This window comes from Oryza glaberrima, chromosome 2 (assembly GCF_000147395.1).
Source record: "Oryza glaberrima chromosome 2, OglaRS2, whole genome shotgun sequence".
NCBI lineage: Eukaryota > Viridiplantae > Streptophyta > Magnoliopsida > Poales > Poaceae > Oryza > Oryza glaberrima.
The window spans coordinates 767,848-780,101 of NC_068327.1; the positions used below are offsets into that span (position 1 = coordinate 767,848).

At 38.5% G+C, this 12,254-nt stretch overlaps 1 protein-coding gene across 1 annotated transcript; it reads right to left on the minus strand.

The window, feature by feature from the left end:
• Positions 1 to 5,759: 5,759 nt before the first annotated feature.
• On the minus strand, positions 5,760 to 11,315 carry LOC127763051 (transcription factor IIIA-like). Its single transcript, XM_052287626.1, has 7 exons — positions 10,335 to 11,315; positions 9,482 to 9,625; positions 9,114 to 9,254; positions 7,259 to 7,538; positions 6,881 to 7,116; positions 6,622 to 6,765; positions 5,760 to 6,519 (listed from the first exon to the last, which is right to left on the minus strand). Exons 1-7 carry the CDS (start codon positions 11,211 to 11,213, stop codon positions 6,325 to 6,327), a joined length of 2,019 nt encoding a protein of 672 aa, XP_052143586.1. The 5' UTR covers positions 11,214 to 11,315; the 3' UTR covers positions 5,760 to 6,324.
• Positions 11,316 to 12,254: the final 939 nt, after the last annotated feature.

Below are 12,254 nucleotides of genomic sequence, written 5' to 3' on the forward strand. Positions count from 1 at the left end.
GCAGGAATCCGACTATTGGCGGCTTGATAACTCCCATCGGCTGATTCCGAGATGCTGCAGCTGATAGTGATTCTAAGCCGATGACGTCTTTGCCGATTACCAAATTTCACTGTTAACACCTTTCCCATGAAATTGAAAGATTAACACAACTTATCCAAAATCTAGCTATTGACAACCTTGACTACACAATACAACATTGGTAGGAGGTTACAACCATCTTCCTCCTCCTCCTACAGGTGATGTAGTATGGCTTTGTTGTTGTTGCCTCCTTTTTTAATCCTATTAAGCATATCACTAATTTATTGGTAGTGGATTCTAAATTCTCGATGGATATCCTCTTGTTGTTTGCATGTCACCTAAATGGTTACGAGAAAAAATATAAAAAATCAACAAGATAGATTAATATATGAAAAATCACTTCACAAATATGTAAGTTAAAATTTAACTTCTACAAGTTGCAACGGAAAAAAAATTAAATTGTGGCTAGTTAATGTATATTCGCAGTCAAATTTGTTTTTCGTTGCAACCTGTAGAAGTTAATTTTGACATTGCATGTTTGTGGAGCGATTTATCACATATTAATCAATCTTGTTGATTTTTTTTAAAAAAAAATCATAACTATTTAGGTGACATGCAAATAACGAGGGGATGTCCCCTCAAGAGTTTAAAATAGTTTCCCTTTTATCTTATACTAGGAGAAATTTTGAAATATCACACTTATAACTTTATTACTATCAAATGGGTCAAATTATACTAACCTTCGTATAAAAATATGAGCTAGAAATGTCTGAAAAAGTTATATTCTGGTACAGATGCGGTAACATTTTTTAATTGGAAGAAATTTCACCCAAGAAACTCATTTGACTGAATAAATTGAGGTTGACAATGTCCATCGGACAGTAGTACAAGACGCAAGTTTAAGCAGACATGTGTTGACAGATACAGTCCCAATTTTTCATTACGCCTTCAGAAAATGTGACTCTTCTTTTGACCATCCAACAAGATACTACTTCCAAACAAAAACATGCTCATGATAGATACTCCTTCCGTCCCAAAAAGAATCAACCTAGGAGTGGTTGATTCTTTTTGGACAGAGGGAGTAGTTATTTTTGCACAAGTAGGGATAATTTAAACAAAACAGTTGCTTCAGGTACGACCTTGTCAAAAAGAAAAAAGCACTTGCCATCACATCATTTTTGCATGGATTCAACAAATCTTACACTATGGAGAGCAGATTTAAAAGAGAGAATGTCTAGTGGAAACTGCAACCTACGTGGTAACATATAAACTACAGTTGGATAGAAAATGTACATCCCATATATGTCCACGTCGTCCAAGTTAAAATATTCAGAAAAAACATCACCTGATTCTGACATTTAGCATCTCAATCCCCACATCGAGCAGTATCCTGATTCAAAAGACATATCCCCAAATATGATGATGTGGTGGTGAGGGCAAGGGTTGCGGCGCGGGGGTGGCCACTCATGGAAAGGAGATGGCAGTGGTCGCTAGCAGCGCCATCATTCCACGCAAGTCACAGCAACACGAATCAATCCCCATTATGCTCCGGTGATGTCGAGGCATCTACCAACGGGGTTGCCTAGTATTTGTCGTTTGCTCCTCCAACATTAGGTAATTATCTCCTCTTAATCCTTGCTATAGTGAATGCATGTTCTTTCACGGGATATGCTTCTTGTTGATTTGGACACCTTCCCAATTTCAAATGAGCTAGGGTTTCAATGCCGCCGGCACTCCCAATTTCATATGAACTATTGATGCTGCCAAGATAGCTACAACTTCCATCGCATGTCCTTCCCTCTATCTTGGAATATTCCCTCATTGGTAGACCAGAAATTTGCTCCCACACAAAAGGTATTAATGGTGTTCCTCTATATTGTTGATGTTCGTTGAGTTTGTGATGAGCTAGTCTTGACACTCTTCTATGAATCCATCTCTCTCACAAACAAGATGAGATCAGTTTTGTGTTGATGTCTTGGTTGCTTTGAGCCCCACATTTTGTTGTGACTTTCTTGCTTGGGGAAAAAGCATATTATTTTCATTAAGAAAACCTGAAATGTTTTCTTTTCTTCTTTTCTTTGCTAGTAAAATCCAAGTACTTTGTTGGGTTGTTATACTTTCCTAATAAGTGAAATTAATTGCAGTTTATTATTGTTTCGGTGCATCAATAGATTCCATATGTATGGATGGCCCTCTAACATTCTTCTTGGAATGGGTTGTTAGCATTATATATGGAAAAGTAATTATATATGCAAAAGTAGGGGAAAAAGAAGGCATTAACCATTGTGCTTTGAAAACACTTTGGGCGTTGGGTAAATGGTGTATATGAAAAATGTACACAACATGATGAGGAGAGTATTTTATAAAATGTATCGTGGGGATGGCGGGGCTGACAAGTCTTCATACAGGCTGCCCATTTTGGATCCAATGATCCACGATCGAATTTACAATTTTCCATGTAGGTTGCAGTTTCCACTAAATACATATTTTTCCTAGATCTTACAGGCACTCTTCAATCTAGCTTCTCATTTATGTTATGGACTATTTTTCCTAGATCTTACCGGCACTCTTCAATCTAGCTTCTCATTTATGTTATGGATTATTTTTCTACCAAGTACAACACACGGGTAGCAATGTCTGAGTGATTTCAACAACAACATTAAATTCGCTGGTATAATCTCTCCATGTATGCCTTTCCTTGATGCTCCACCAGTTCACTTATCCGTTCTGCAACAGATATTTTACAAACAATAACAACAAATCAAACAAAGACGACAAAACAAGGAAACAATAACAACAAATCAAACAACAAATCAAACAAACAAAGAGGGCAAAACAAGGTATGACTTACTGAATTTTTTCGTAAGTTGCGATGCTGATCCTGCTAACGATAGCCTATATATTAGCTTTGTTGCTCAGTTCATACTCAATTTTTTTCAGAACAGCATCAAGAAATGTCCTTGGATGGGTTGCAAGATAATCAGCAATTAAGAGTTGCTCACGCGGTTTATATAGTGTTTTATCCTATAACCTCATAAGTAATAGTAGGTCACCGACCCCCTTTGTTATGTCTCATTGTGTAGTACCCATTAATAGACCCATGCACATTTGAATTGTCTGTCCACACAACTAAGTTGTCAATTCCCATATCTTCACATGTTATGAAACCAAATTCAACTCCATAATCTCATGAGTATTTTTACAGGAAATATCTCTACAGAACTTGGCAAGTTGGAACTTCTCCTCAAACCATATGGTAATTTAAATTATTGTTTTCCCAATATTTCCCGCTTCTCTATCACGAAACAATGCATCAACTAATAATTTATGAAATCCTTTAATTCCATGGTCAAAACTCAGTCTCACAATTGCCTAATTTATGAAATCCTTTAATTCCATGGTCAAAACGCAGTCTCACAATTGCCGATGTTATTCAAGAAGTGATCCCACTCGGCACAGTCCACGTAATAGCAGAGAAAGACATTACTCAACATTGTAATAGCTAACAATAATCAAGAAAAAGAACTCGCGCATACATATGCGGTGGCATGTACGGTGGTATGCTTATCGATGAGCTAAAGTAAGAAAATGTTCACGATAAAATTAAATACATACCACCTAAAACTCGTGATGTAGAAACTGTAACCACCTGAAACTCATACTAATTTTTACCTATCTAATTCCAGCAGTAATGTGCAAGAAAATTTGAAAACTTATTCAGCATGAAGGCTTAACATACATTGTATAAACTAATCAATGTATAAATATCATAAATGAGCTAAAACTATTGCAGACATGTTGCTGAGATAACATGAACAACCTCTTAAATCCAATGTTGAGACATGTTTTTTTCTTCTGGTTTTCAGTTGTACTCGCTTTTTAGTTGGAGACTAATTAGAATTTTAACTGATCCCAAACTGAACTAAAAATATCAGTTTTGTCATCGTTTATGGCTTCACCAAAATAATGCTATTTTGTTCTGCAATAGATTAACAAGCACCAAGGAACCAGAAACACGCAATATAAATGATCAAAGCCAGAGAAAACCATTGAAATGCAAACTAGTACAAAATAAAGGTGCAAAGTCATGTCCCCTATTTAATATATTGCTATATCACTACGCATAGAGCTTATGTAATTTATCCCGGGTTGTGGGGATGCTTGGGGCCCTCTTCTCAGGCCCCCTACCCCCTCTTATATAGGATGAGGGGGAGGGTTTAGAAGGAAAATATCTAGTTGATTGCAACTAGATCTCCTTATTCTATTTATAAAATATATGCATGATCCTTGGGATTTATATCTTATCCCAGGAATATCTCTTACTTAATTTACAAGTAGCCTAGGGCTCTTGGCCCACCCTATGCCACGTGGCCCAAGGGCCTCTCCTTGGTTACCCAGGTACCGTGTACCCCACAAATTTAGAATATGATTTTTTTTACTAGTGCGAGAAATTTCATCCTGCTAGCTATTGCTGCAACTTATTGAAATCTTTGTGTTCTTTTTTAGTGTTAGAAAGTATGACGTAATTTGTTGCCTTCATTTGCAAGAAAATCAAACAAAACAAATCAGGTGCATTTAGATGCTATTGTCCATTTTTCTTAATATTGTATGAAATCCATTTCATTTGTAAAAACTGAAATTTGAATTATTGAATAACCAAATATTCAATTTAAATACATGAGTGTGTTGTGATTCATGATCCATACCTTTTGATGCTTCTAGATTCCAATTCAGAAAGCCGAGACAAGGCATACTTCGTGAAACCCAATACGCTTCCATTCGATGTGATTGTAACCTTGTAACTATGTTAGCAAACTGTTCTATTGCCTACCAAGTACCAACTCGTATGGTATTGTCACAATTTTCTTTAAATTCATTCTTTTCACCCTCTCCTGGAAACCATTGGTTATATGATGAATGATATTGCATGATATATTAAATGAGTCTATATGATATATGTATTGAATTCTCCCGTTTCCTTTTTCATTTATCTTATACAAAGGCATAAATGTCATGCAGTTCCTAATGTCGAGGTCCTTGAGCATGTTTCATCTATTCTTAAGGATTTTGGGTTTTGCCTCACTAGAGAAGGCATTGATGCGAGAAACCTGTATTGCTCTTTTTTTTTTGCAATGATTCTGCATTTAGTTTTCTTGATCATGTATTATTCTTTCTCTTGTTCTTGAAGCCGTCCCTATGACTGCAATTTTGCAAAACATCTGATAGAGAGTTACATGGCAAAGGTTTGTGTTACTTATTTCTACCTTTACTTTTTGTTACTTTTGTGAAGCGATTTGGTATGTGGGCGGCTTTTCACATAAACAGTTCCCAGTGGCTCTATAAGAAAGTCATTTAGTTAAGATAATTACATATTATATATTTACAGTCCATGTGGATCAAATTCCAAAATTATATAAATGGATAGAAGAAAAAAAGGTAAATTACATATATCGACAAGGGCATTTTGCTAGTATTAAAAAGAAAGATGCTAGAAGTATGCTTTCTCATTGAAAACATTTATATTTACGTCATCCTTTTTCACTTTCTTGGTGCTTGTGGGAAAGATGTTTCTGCCATGCTCTGTGTGATTTATCATCTTGATATGTTAGCAAGAAAAAAGCAAGCAGCAAGTAATTGTCAAACAACAAGGCCCTTCGGTACTGCTGCATTCATGGGCAATGGATATTCTCGTAATCCAAATCATAATCTTTTGTTGGAAAGAGTTTGGAAACCAACAAGTAATCATCAATCAAGTAGGCTCTTTGGTACCGAACGAATTGAGGTCGACATTGCCCATCGAACAGCAGTACACGACGCAAGTTTAAGTAGACATCTGTCGACCCAATTTGTCATTACGCCTTCAGAAAATGTGACTCTTCTTTTGACCATCCAACAAGATATTACTTCCAAACAAAAACATGCTCATGACAAATACAGTTATTTTTGCACAAGTCGGAACAATTGCTTCAGGTACAACCTTTTCAAGAAGAACCAAAACTTGTAATCACATCATTTTTTGCATTCAACAAGTCAAATAATTTTGAGGTTCCAAGAACAGTGGTCAAAACAGTAAAGAATCAAAATACTTACAACTCACAACTCAAACTGCGCCATTATGCTACAAATATATACTGCTAGTACGCTTCCTCTAAAACTGCTGCACTTTCTAAATTCAGACCAACTACTTACAACAAAAACACCACGGCCATCTAACTACCAACGTGAGTGGGCTAGCACACCCCTTTACGACAAAGCATTGAGCCATTGACACCATGACCATCACAATCAGATGCAAAGATGATACGGCTAATGAGTTTGGCTCGAATCATCATCCCCACCAGAAAGCAACCAGCGCAGGTACTCAGTTCCATTGTCCAACGACGAAGCGTCGCCGTGCATGGTCACCCTCTTGCGCGTAAGAGTTTCGACAGTCACAGCTTTCCTCTTCCGTCCACCTCTCGGACACGAGAGTAACTGCTCGTCCATCTCCGTGAAGTTTGCCTGGATGTGGTTAAAGCTTGTCAGTTTGTCACTCAAAAATGATTTGGGCAAGTAAGCACAAGACGCGCGCGGAAGAGCTAAAGATCGGTTAGCAAAACTCACCTGAGTGTATACATGAGCGCTGGATTTCTCATGGTTGTCCCTGACATGCTTGTATGGAAACACCTTTTCACACCCCGTGAATCGACATGCGAAAGGTTTTACTTGATCATGGGACGCCTTTATATGTTTGGTTAAATTTGATTTCTGCAATAGGAGGGACAGGTAACAAGTTTCAATCCACACCAGATACGACTAAAGCTACAGTTCAAGAGGAAGACAACAAACAATGCATCAGAACATTTGGGGATAATAGACTTACATTGGAAAAAGAGCATTCACAGCCCTCAAAACTGCATTTTATCCTTTCAGTAGATGGCACCTCCTCATGGGCTCGTAGGTGCCTTTTAATGTTCTTCTTCAGGTGTTTTTCCCCACAGATATCACACTGAACATATTGATGGCAAGCCTGATTATGAGCCCTCAAACATTCAACATTTGTGAATGTCTTCATGCAGCCTGGTTCACAGCAGACTACTTCCACGTAGTCCAATTTCACTGCCAGAACAGCACAAATTAATTTAATTCTGGGGATACCATTAACATGATTAATTATATAATGCATGGATTGAGCTGCAGTTTTTTAGTTCTGAAATTTACAAGGCAGCGCCTGATCTACTATAAGTAACTGAGGAGATACCATGTGATTCTTCATGTTTCTTCATCTTTGAAGCATACTTGAAAACCTTGTTACAGCCCTCCTCCTTGCAAACAAACTGCCGGTTGCTTTTAGTAGCAGTTTCATCCTCATGGATTTCCTTTACATGCCTTTGCATATTTGCCTTTATACTGAACTTCCTACCACAACCATCCATAGAGCAGGTAAACAACTTCCCTTGATGCTTAAGCATATGACGGTTCAAGTGATCTTTCCTAATGTAGCTGAAAGGGCAGTCTTCAAGTGGGCAAATGAACGATCTCTACAGTCAAGAAGGGAACGAGTCAAAACTGAAGCTGCTGTAAGCTTACACATTTCTTTTATACTTATAAATTATCTAAAAAAAATTATCTAGTAAACTGGTTAACGGAATATGCAACGAATACCTAAATGTTCAGTGTTTTCCATTAAGATGATAGAGATAAAAGGGAGTATAATCACCATAGCGAGCTGAGAACCAATGATGAATAGTCCTAGCTTTCTGAGGTGACATTTTGATGTTGGATCCTCTCACCTCTTCTCAAAGCTCCCAAAAGGAGATCCAAAGAAATAGTAGGATGAATGAAGGATATTTGCTAACCTTATTCTCCAAAGGATCCATAACCTATTCTATTCAATGCCTACTCCCTCCGTTTCAGGTTATAAGACGTTTTGACTTTAGTCAAAGTCAGACTACTTCAAGTTTGAATAATTTTATAGGCAAATATAGTAATATTTATAATACCAAATTAGTTTCATTAAATCAATAATTTAATATATTTTCATAATAAATTTGTCTTGGGTTAAAAATGTTATTATTTTTTTCTACAAACTAAGTCAAACCTAAAGCAGTTTTACTTTGACCAAAGTCAAAACATCTTATAACCTGAAACAGAAGTAGTACTATTTATCAGCAAAAAGTTGTGCACAGGTGTTTATCAGCTAAAACAATTCATATATAATTTGCAACGGAACATATTGTAGTTTTGTATATGATGGAGATATCAACACCATAGCGAGCTAAATGAACCTATTACAGAAGGCCCTAGCTTTCTGAGATGGTATTTTGATCTTGGATCCCCTCTTTGTTCCAACTAAGGACCTCCAAAACCAGGTTCCAGAAGCCCAAAGAGAGTGAGAGAGAACATTAGAACAAAGGAGAAGATAACCTCCCAAATTCACTGCATGGATCCATTTCACAAGATTTGCAACATCAAAAAAATGTAAAATAGCCAGCAACTAGTCAATAATTAAGCAGTAATCAGTTTTCACCATTTATGCATGCTGTAAAAAAACACTATTTATGTATATGTATGCTGTAAAAAACCTTGTTACTAATAAAAATTAAAGATATCATGTATAGCATACCACAAGGCAAATTGATAAACAATGAATTCCAGCACATGTGCATACAACAAAGGAGACATTAGTACTTAATTGGAAACAAGGAGATGCAGGCTATCCCATGAAGTTGAATAATAATCAAAATAGTAAAAAAGAAAAGAACTAATACAAGCAAGGACAAACCTCCTGAAAGAGCGTGAGGAGGCAATCCTGTTGGAGCTTCACAGGTGGTCATCCCAACCTGTTACTAGTCCAGACAAGATTAAATATGCCTCATCGCATTTTGGAGTTCTTTGGGATCCAATGCTTCACACAGTTAAGAATCTATATCCTGCAAAACACTTGTTTTTAGCAAATTGAAGTAGATAAGAACAATTTCTTTGACAACCAGATCAGCGGACGGAGAAAAACCATACAAGAATGTTATGTTTAAATGTTTCCAAAAAAACTAATCCCAGCACCATTCCAACAAAAAAGCAATATCATGTTGTATGCACATATGAGAAATGCCAACCTCATCAGAGTGACTTTGCATATGCTGCTTCAGATGAGCTGGCTTCTGGAAAGAAGCACCACACTCTTGGCAGGTGTGGTCACCTTCATGAACAACCTTTTCCCCATTTGACTTGTAGATTTCCGATTTGTCCAGTTCTTCCTATAGATAAATTTGAAGTGAGGGCATCAGATATTCATATAATGATTCAAATGGATAAGAGCAGAAGGAATTGACAAAAGCACAAATATATTGATTGATGGACCTAAACTCCAATCAGAGAACCATAACGGTCAAATAACTCAATTTAATTAATACAGTCCACATTGTCTTTAAAACATAAGGCATAATATGGCCCATATTCCTAAAATATCTTAGTAGTTTTATACCTTATGATGAGCAACCATGTGAGCTCGGATGAGACATTTTTTGGACCTAACAACCGTGCAAAATTCACACTTGTAGCGCCTTATATCCCTGTGTTGTGTTGCTTCAACCCTCGTGTCTCCATCAATATCATCTCCAGAGCACATCTAATAGTAGGCAAATCAGATAGTTAGAAATTCGGCACACATAAATAAGTCATTTATATATAAAAAAAAGTAAACAAGTAAAACATTCAGAGGTAGCGATGTAGTCAGCAAGATAGCTGTAAAATGAGGAGAAGCAAGTCCATAACATGAACTGGGACGCATTGCAGTCTTTACTCTTTTTTTGACAGAGTGACCAAACAAAATACAGGTATAGCATATCTGCAGGTCGACATCTAAAATAAATCTCTACAATTCTGCATTTTCAATGAAATAACATCAGTGTGTTACAACTGGCTATCACTAATTGGTTAATCAAACAAATCAAAACAAAACTATGGTGCCTTGTCACTAACAAAAAGAAAAAAATATCAGTATATCATCCTCAGTTCGGTTGGAGGTCATCAAAGGAAAGAAAAAAAAAGGACAATATGTGTTTCTAGAGCATGTGTTCTCCATCAGTTAACACTAATGGAGATGGTATGGGATCCATCTTGAGATGCCTAGCCATGATTTCCAAGGTGACATAAATTTCCCTTCTAGCATCATGTGTCTTGTCCTCTACCAAAAATTCATGGACGACACCATCAACTTCAATCCAACTGCAACCCGGTTTTTTGTATATTTTTCTACTCAACATCTGCTTCCTCATATCCAAAGCTTCTTTCCATCTGTTTGATGAGGCATACATGTTCCAAAGAAGCACATAAACCCCATCATCCCCAGGTTCTCTCTTTATAATTTCCTTTCCAGCAATCTCAGCTAATCTATCATTGCCATGAGCTAGGCATGCACTAAGAAGTGACCTCCAAATAACAATATCAGGCTCGACATCCATATGATCTATCAGAGCTTCTGCTTCTTCTAGAAGTCCACCCCGTCCTAACAGATCAACCATGCATCCATAGTGCTCAAGCCGGGGATCAATATGGTAGACTTCACGCATTTTATCAAATAACTCTCTGCCTTCTTGTATTAACCCAGCATGGCTGCATGCTGACAAAACTGAGACGAATGTCACACTGTTTGGAAGTATCCCAGACCTTAGCATATCCCAAAAGAGCTCAACAGCTTTCCTCCCATTACCCTGGACAGTGAAACTTGAAATCATAGTTGTCCATGTGAATGCGTCCTTCATCTGAACTTCTTCAAATACAGAAAATGCACTAGCAATGCTTCCACTCTTTGCATACATATCCATCAGAGCATTTGTAACAATTATATTGGTGGTGGCAATAGATTTGCTTCCATATCCATGAATGGCACGTCCAAGATCCAAAGCACCAATATCAGCACAAGCTGATAGCACCCCTACAATTGTAATATGGGTAGGACGGTGGCCCTCCAAAAGCATCTTACCAAATAGCTCAAGAGCTTGGATAGGCTGCTTGTCTTGAACATGACCAGTGATCAGTGCTGTCCAAGAAACAGTGCTCTTCATAGGCATCTGATAAAAGAATGACAAAGCTGAATCCACACCAACACACTTCATGTAACCATACAGCATGCTACCCCAAGTGACCTCATCTTTTACAAGCATTCTATCAAATACAGTCCGTGCAGGCTCAAACTTGCCACATCGACAATACATATCAACCAAAGCATTACAAACGACCAACTCAGAGTCCAACCCACACCGAAAAATCAGGCCATGCACCGCGCTACCAATACGCTGATCCCCTAATCCACCAGAGGCCGAGAGGGCACCGACAGCAGCAAAGCCATCAGGGCGGTGGCCAGAAGCAATGGCGTGAGAGAACACGGATATAGCTTTCCGGTGGTGATCTAACTTGAGATGAAGGGACATGAGGCTGGTGAAGGAGATAATGTCAGGGTGGGGGATTTCATCAAACAACCTGCCCGCGTCAGCCGGTCGGCCAAACTCGGCATAGGACCGGAAGATTTTGCAGGAGATGGACTGCTGGTTGGGGTGGAGGCCGTGTGTGAGGGCCTGGGCGTGGATTCTTTGGAGCTCTCTTATGGTTTTGCACTGGGTGAGAAGGTGGTGGCAAACGCTTCTATTCATCCCCCCTCTCCTCAACGCAAGAAGCTCTCCCGAACAGCACAACCTGGAATTAGAGCTAAAATTACTAGGAAAAAAAGCTACAATTAACTCATACGACATCCACACTGCTTAGACTATTAACAATTTCGTGCTGTTTCAACGAACACTGACCACAAGCCCAGAATCTAAACGCACAGATCAGGATCGATTTGGTTAATACTATCTCATGCTTTTAACTGCTCAAATCGAAAGCGAAGAATTACCAACGCGATAACCAAATCGAAGAAACATACTCCTAACTCCTAAGTAGGCATCGGTTTTGGGCATGGTGGTTGTGTTTGCAAGCGAGGATTGGATGCTCACCTTGGAATCTTTGATACGTTTGGACTGGAGGAGATCTTGGCTGCGACGAGGTGTGATTTCCCGCGCTTCTCCGTGAGGAGGATGGAGCAGCGGCGGCGGCGGCGGGGAGTGAGGACTGGGGCTCTTGGTTCCTCCTCGCCTTCATAAGCGGTCGCGCCGAAACCCTAGAGCCTGGGTGGGTGGGCTTTTTCGCATGCCGAAAATGGGCCGAGCAATTTTTAAGTTGGGCCTGTACTGATGGGCTGACTTTGCTGGCCCACTCGT

Excerpts from the sequence above, each read along its gene's own strand:
- LOC127763051 (XM_052287626.1), bottom strand. The coding sequence starts at position 11,213 with ATGTATTGTCGATGTGGCAAGTTTGAGCCTGCACGGACTGTATTTGAT. Across the intron at positions 7,539-9,113 it reads TGCAAAGTCACTCTGATGAG|AGATCGTTCATTTGCCCACT; the intron begins GTTGGCATTTCT and ends TCTTGACTGTAG. Across the intron at positions 6,520-6,621 it reads GCGCTCATGTATACACTCAG|GCAAACTTCACGGAGATGGA; the intron begins GTGAGTTTTGCT and ends AACCACATCCAG.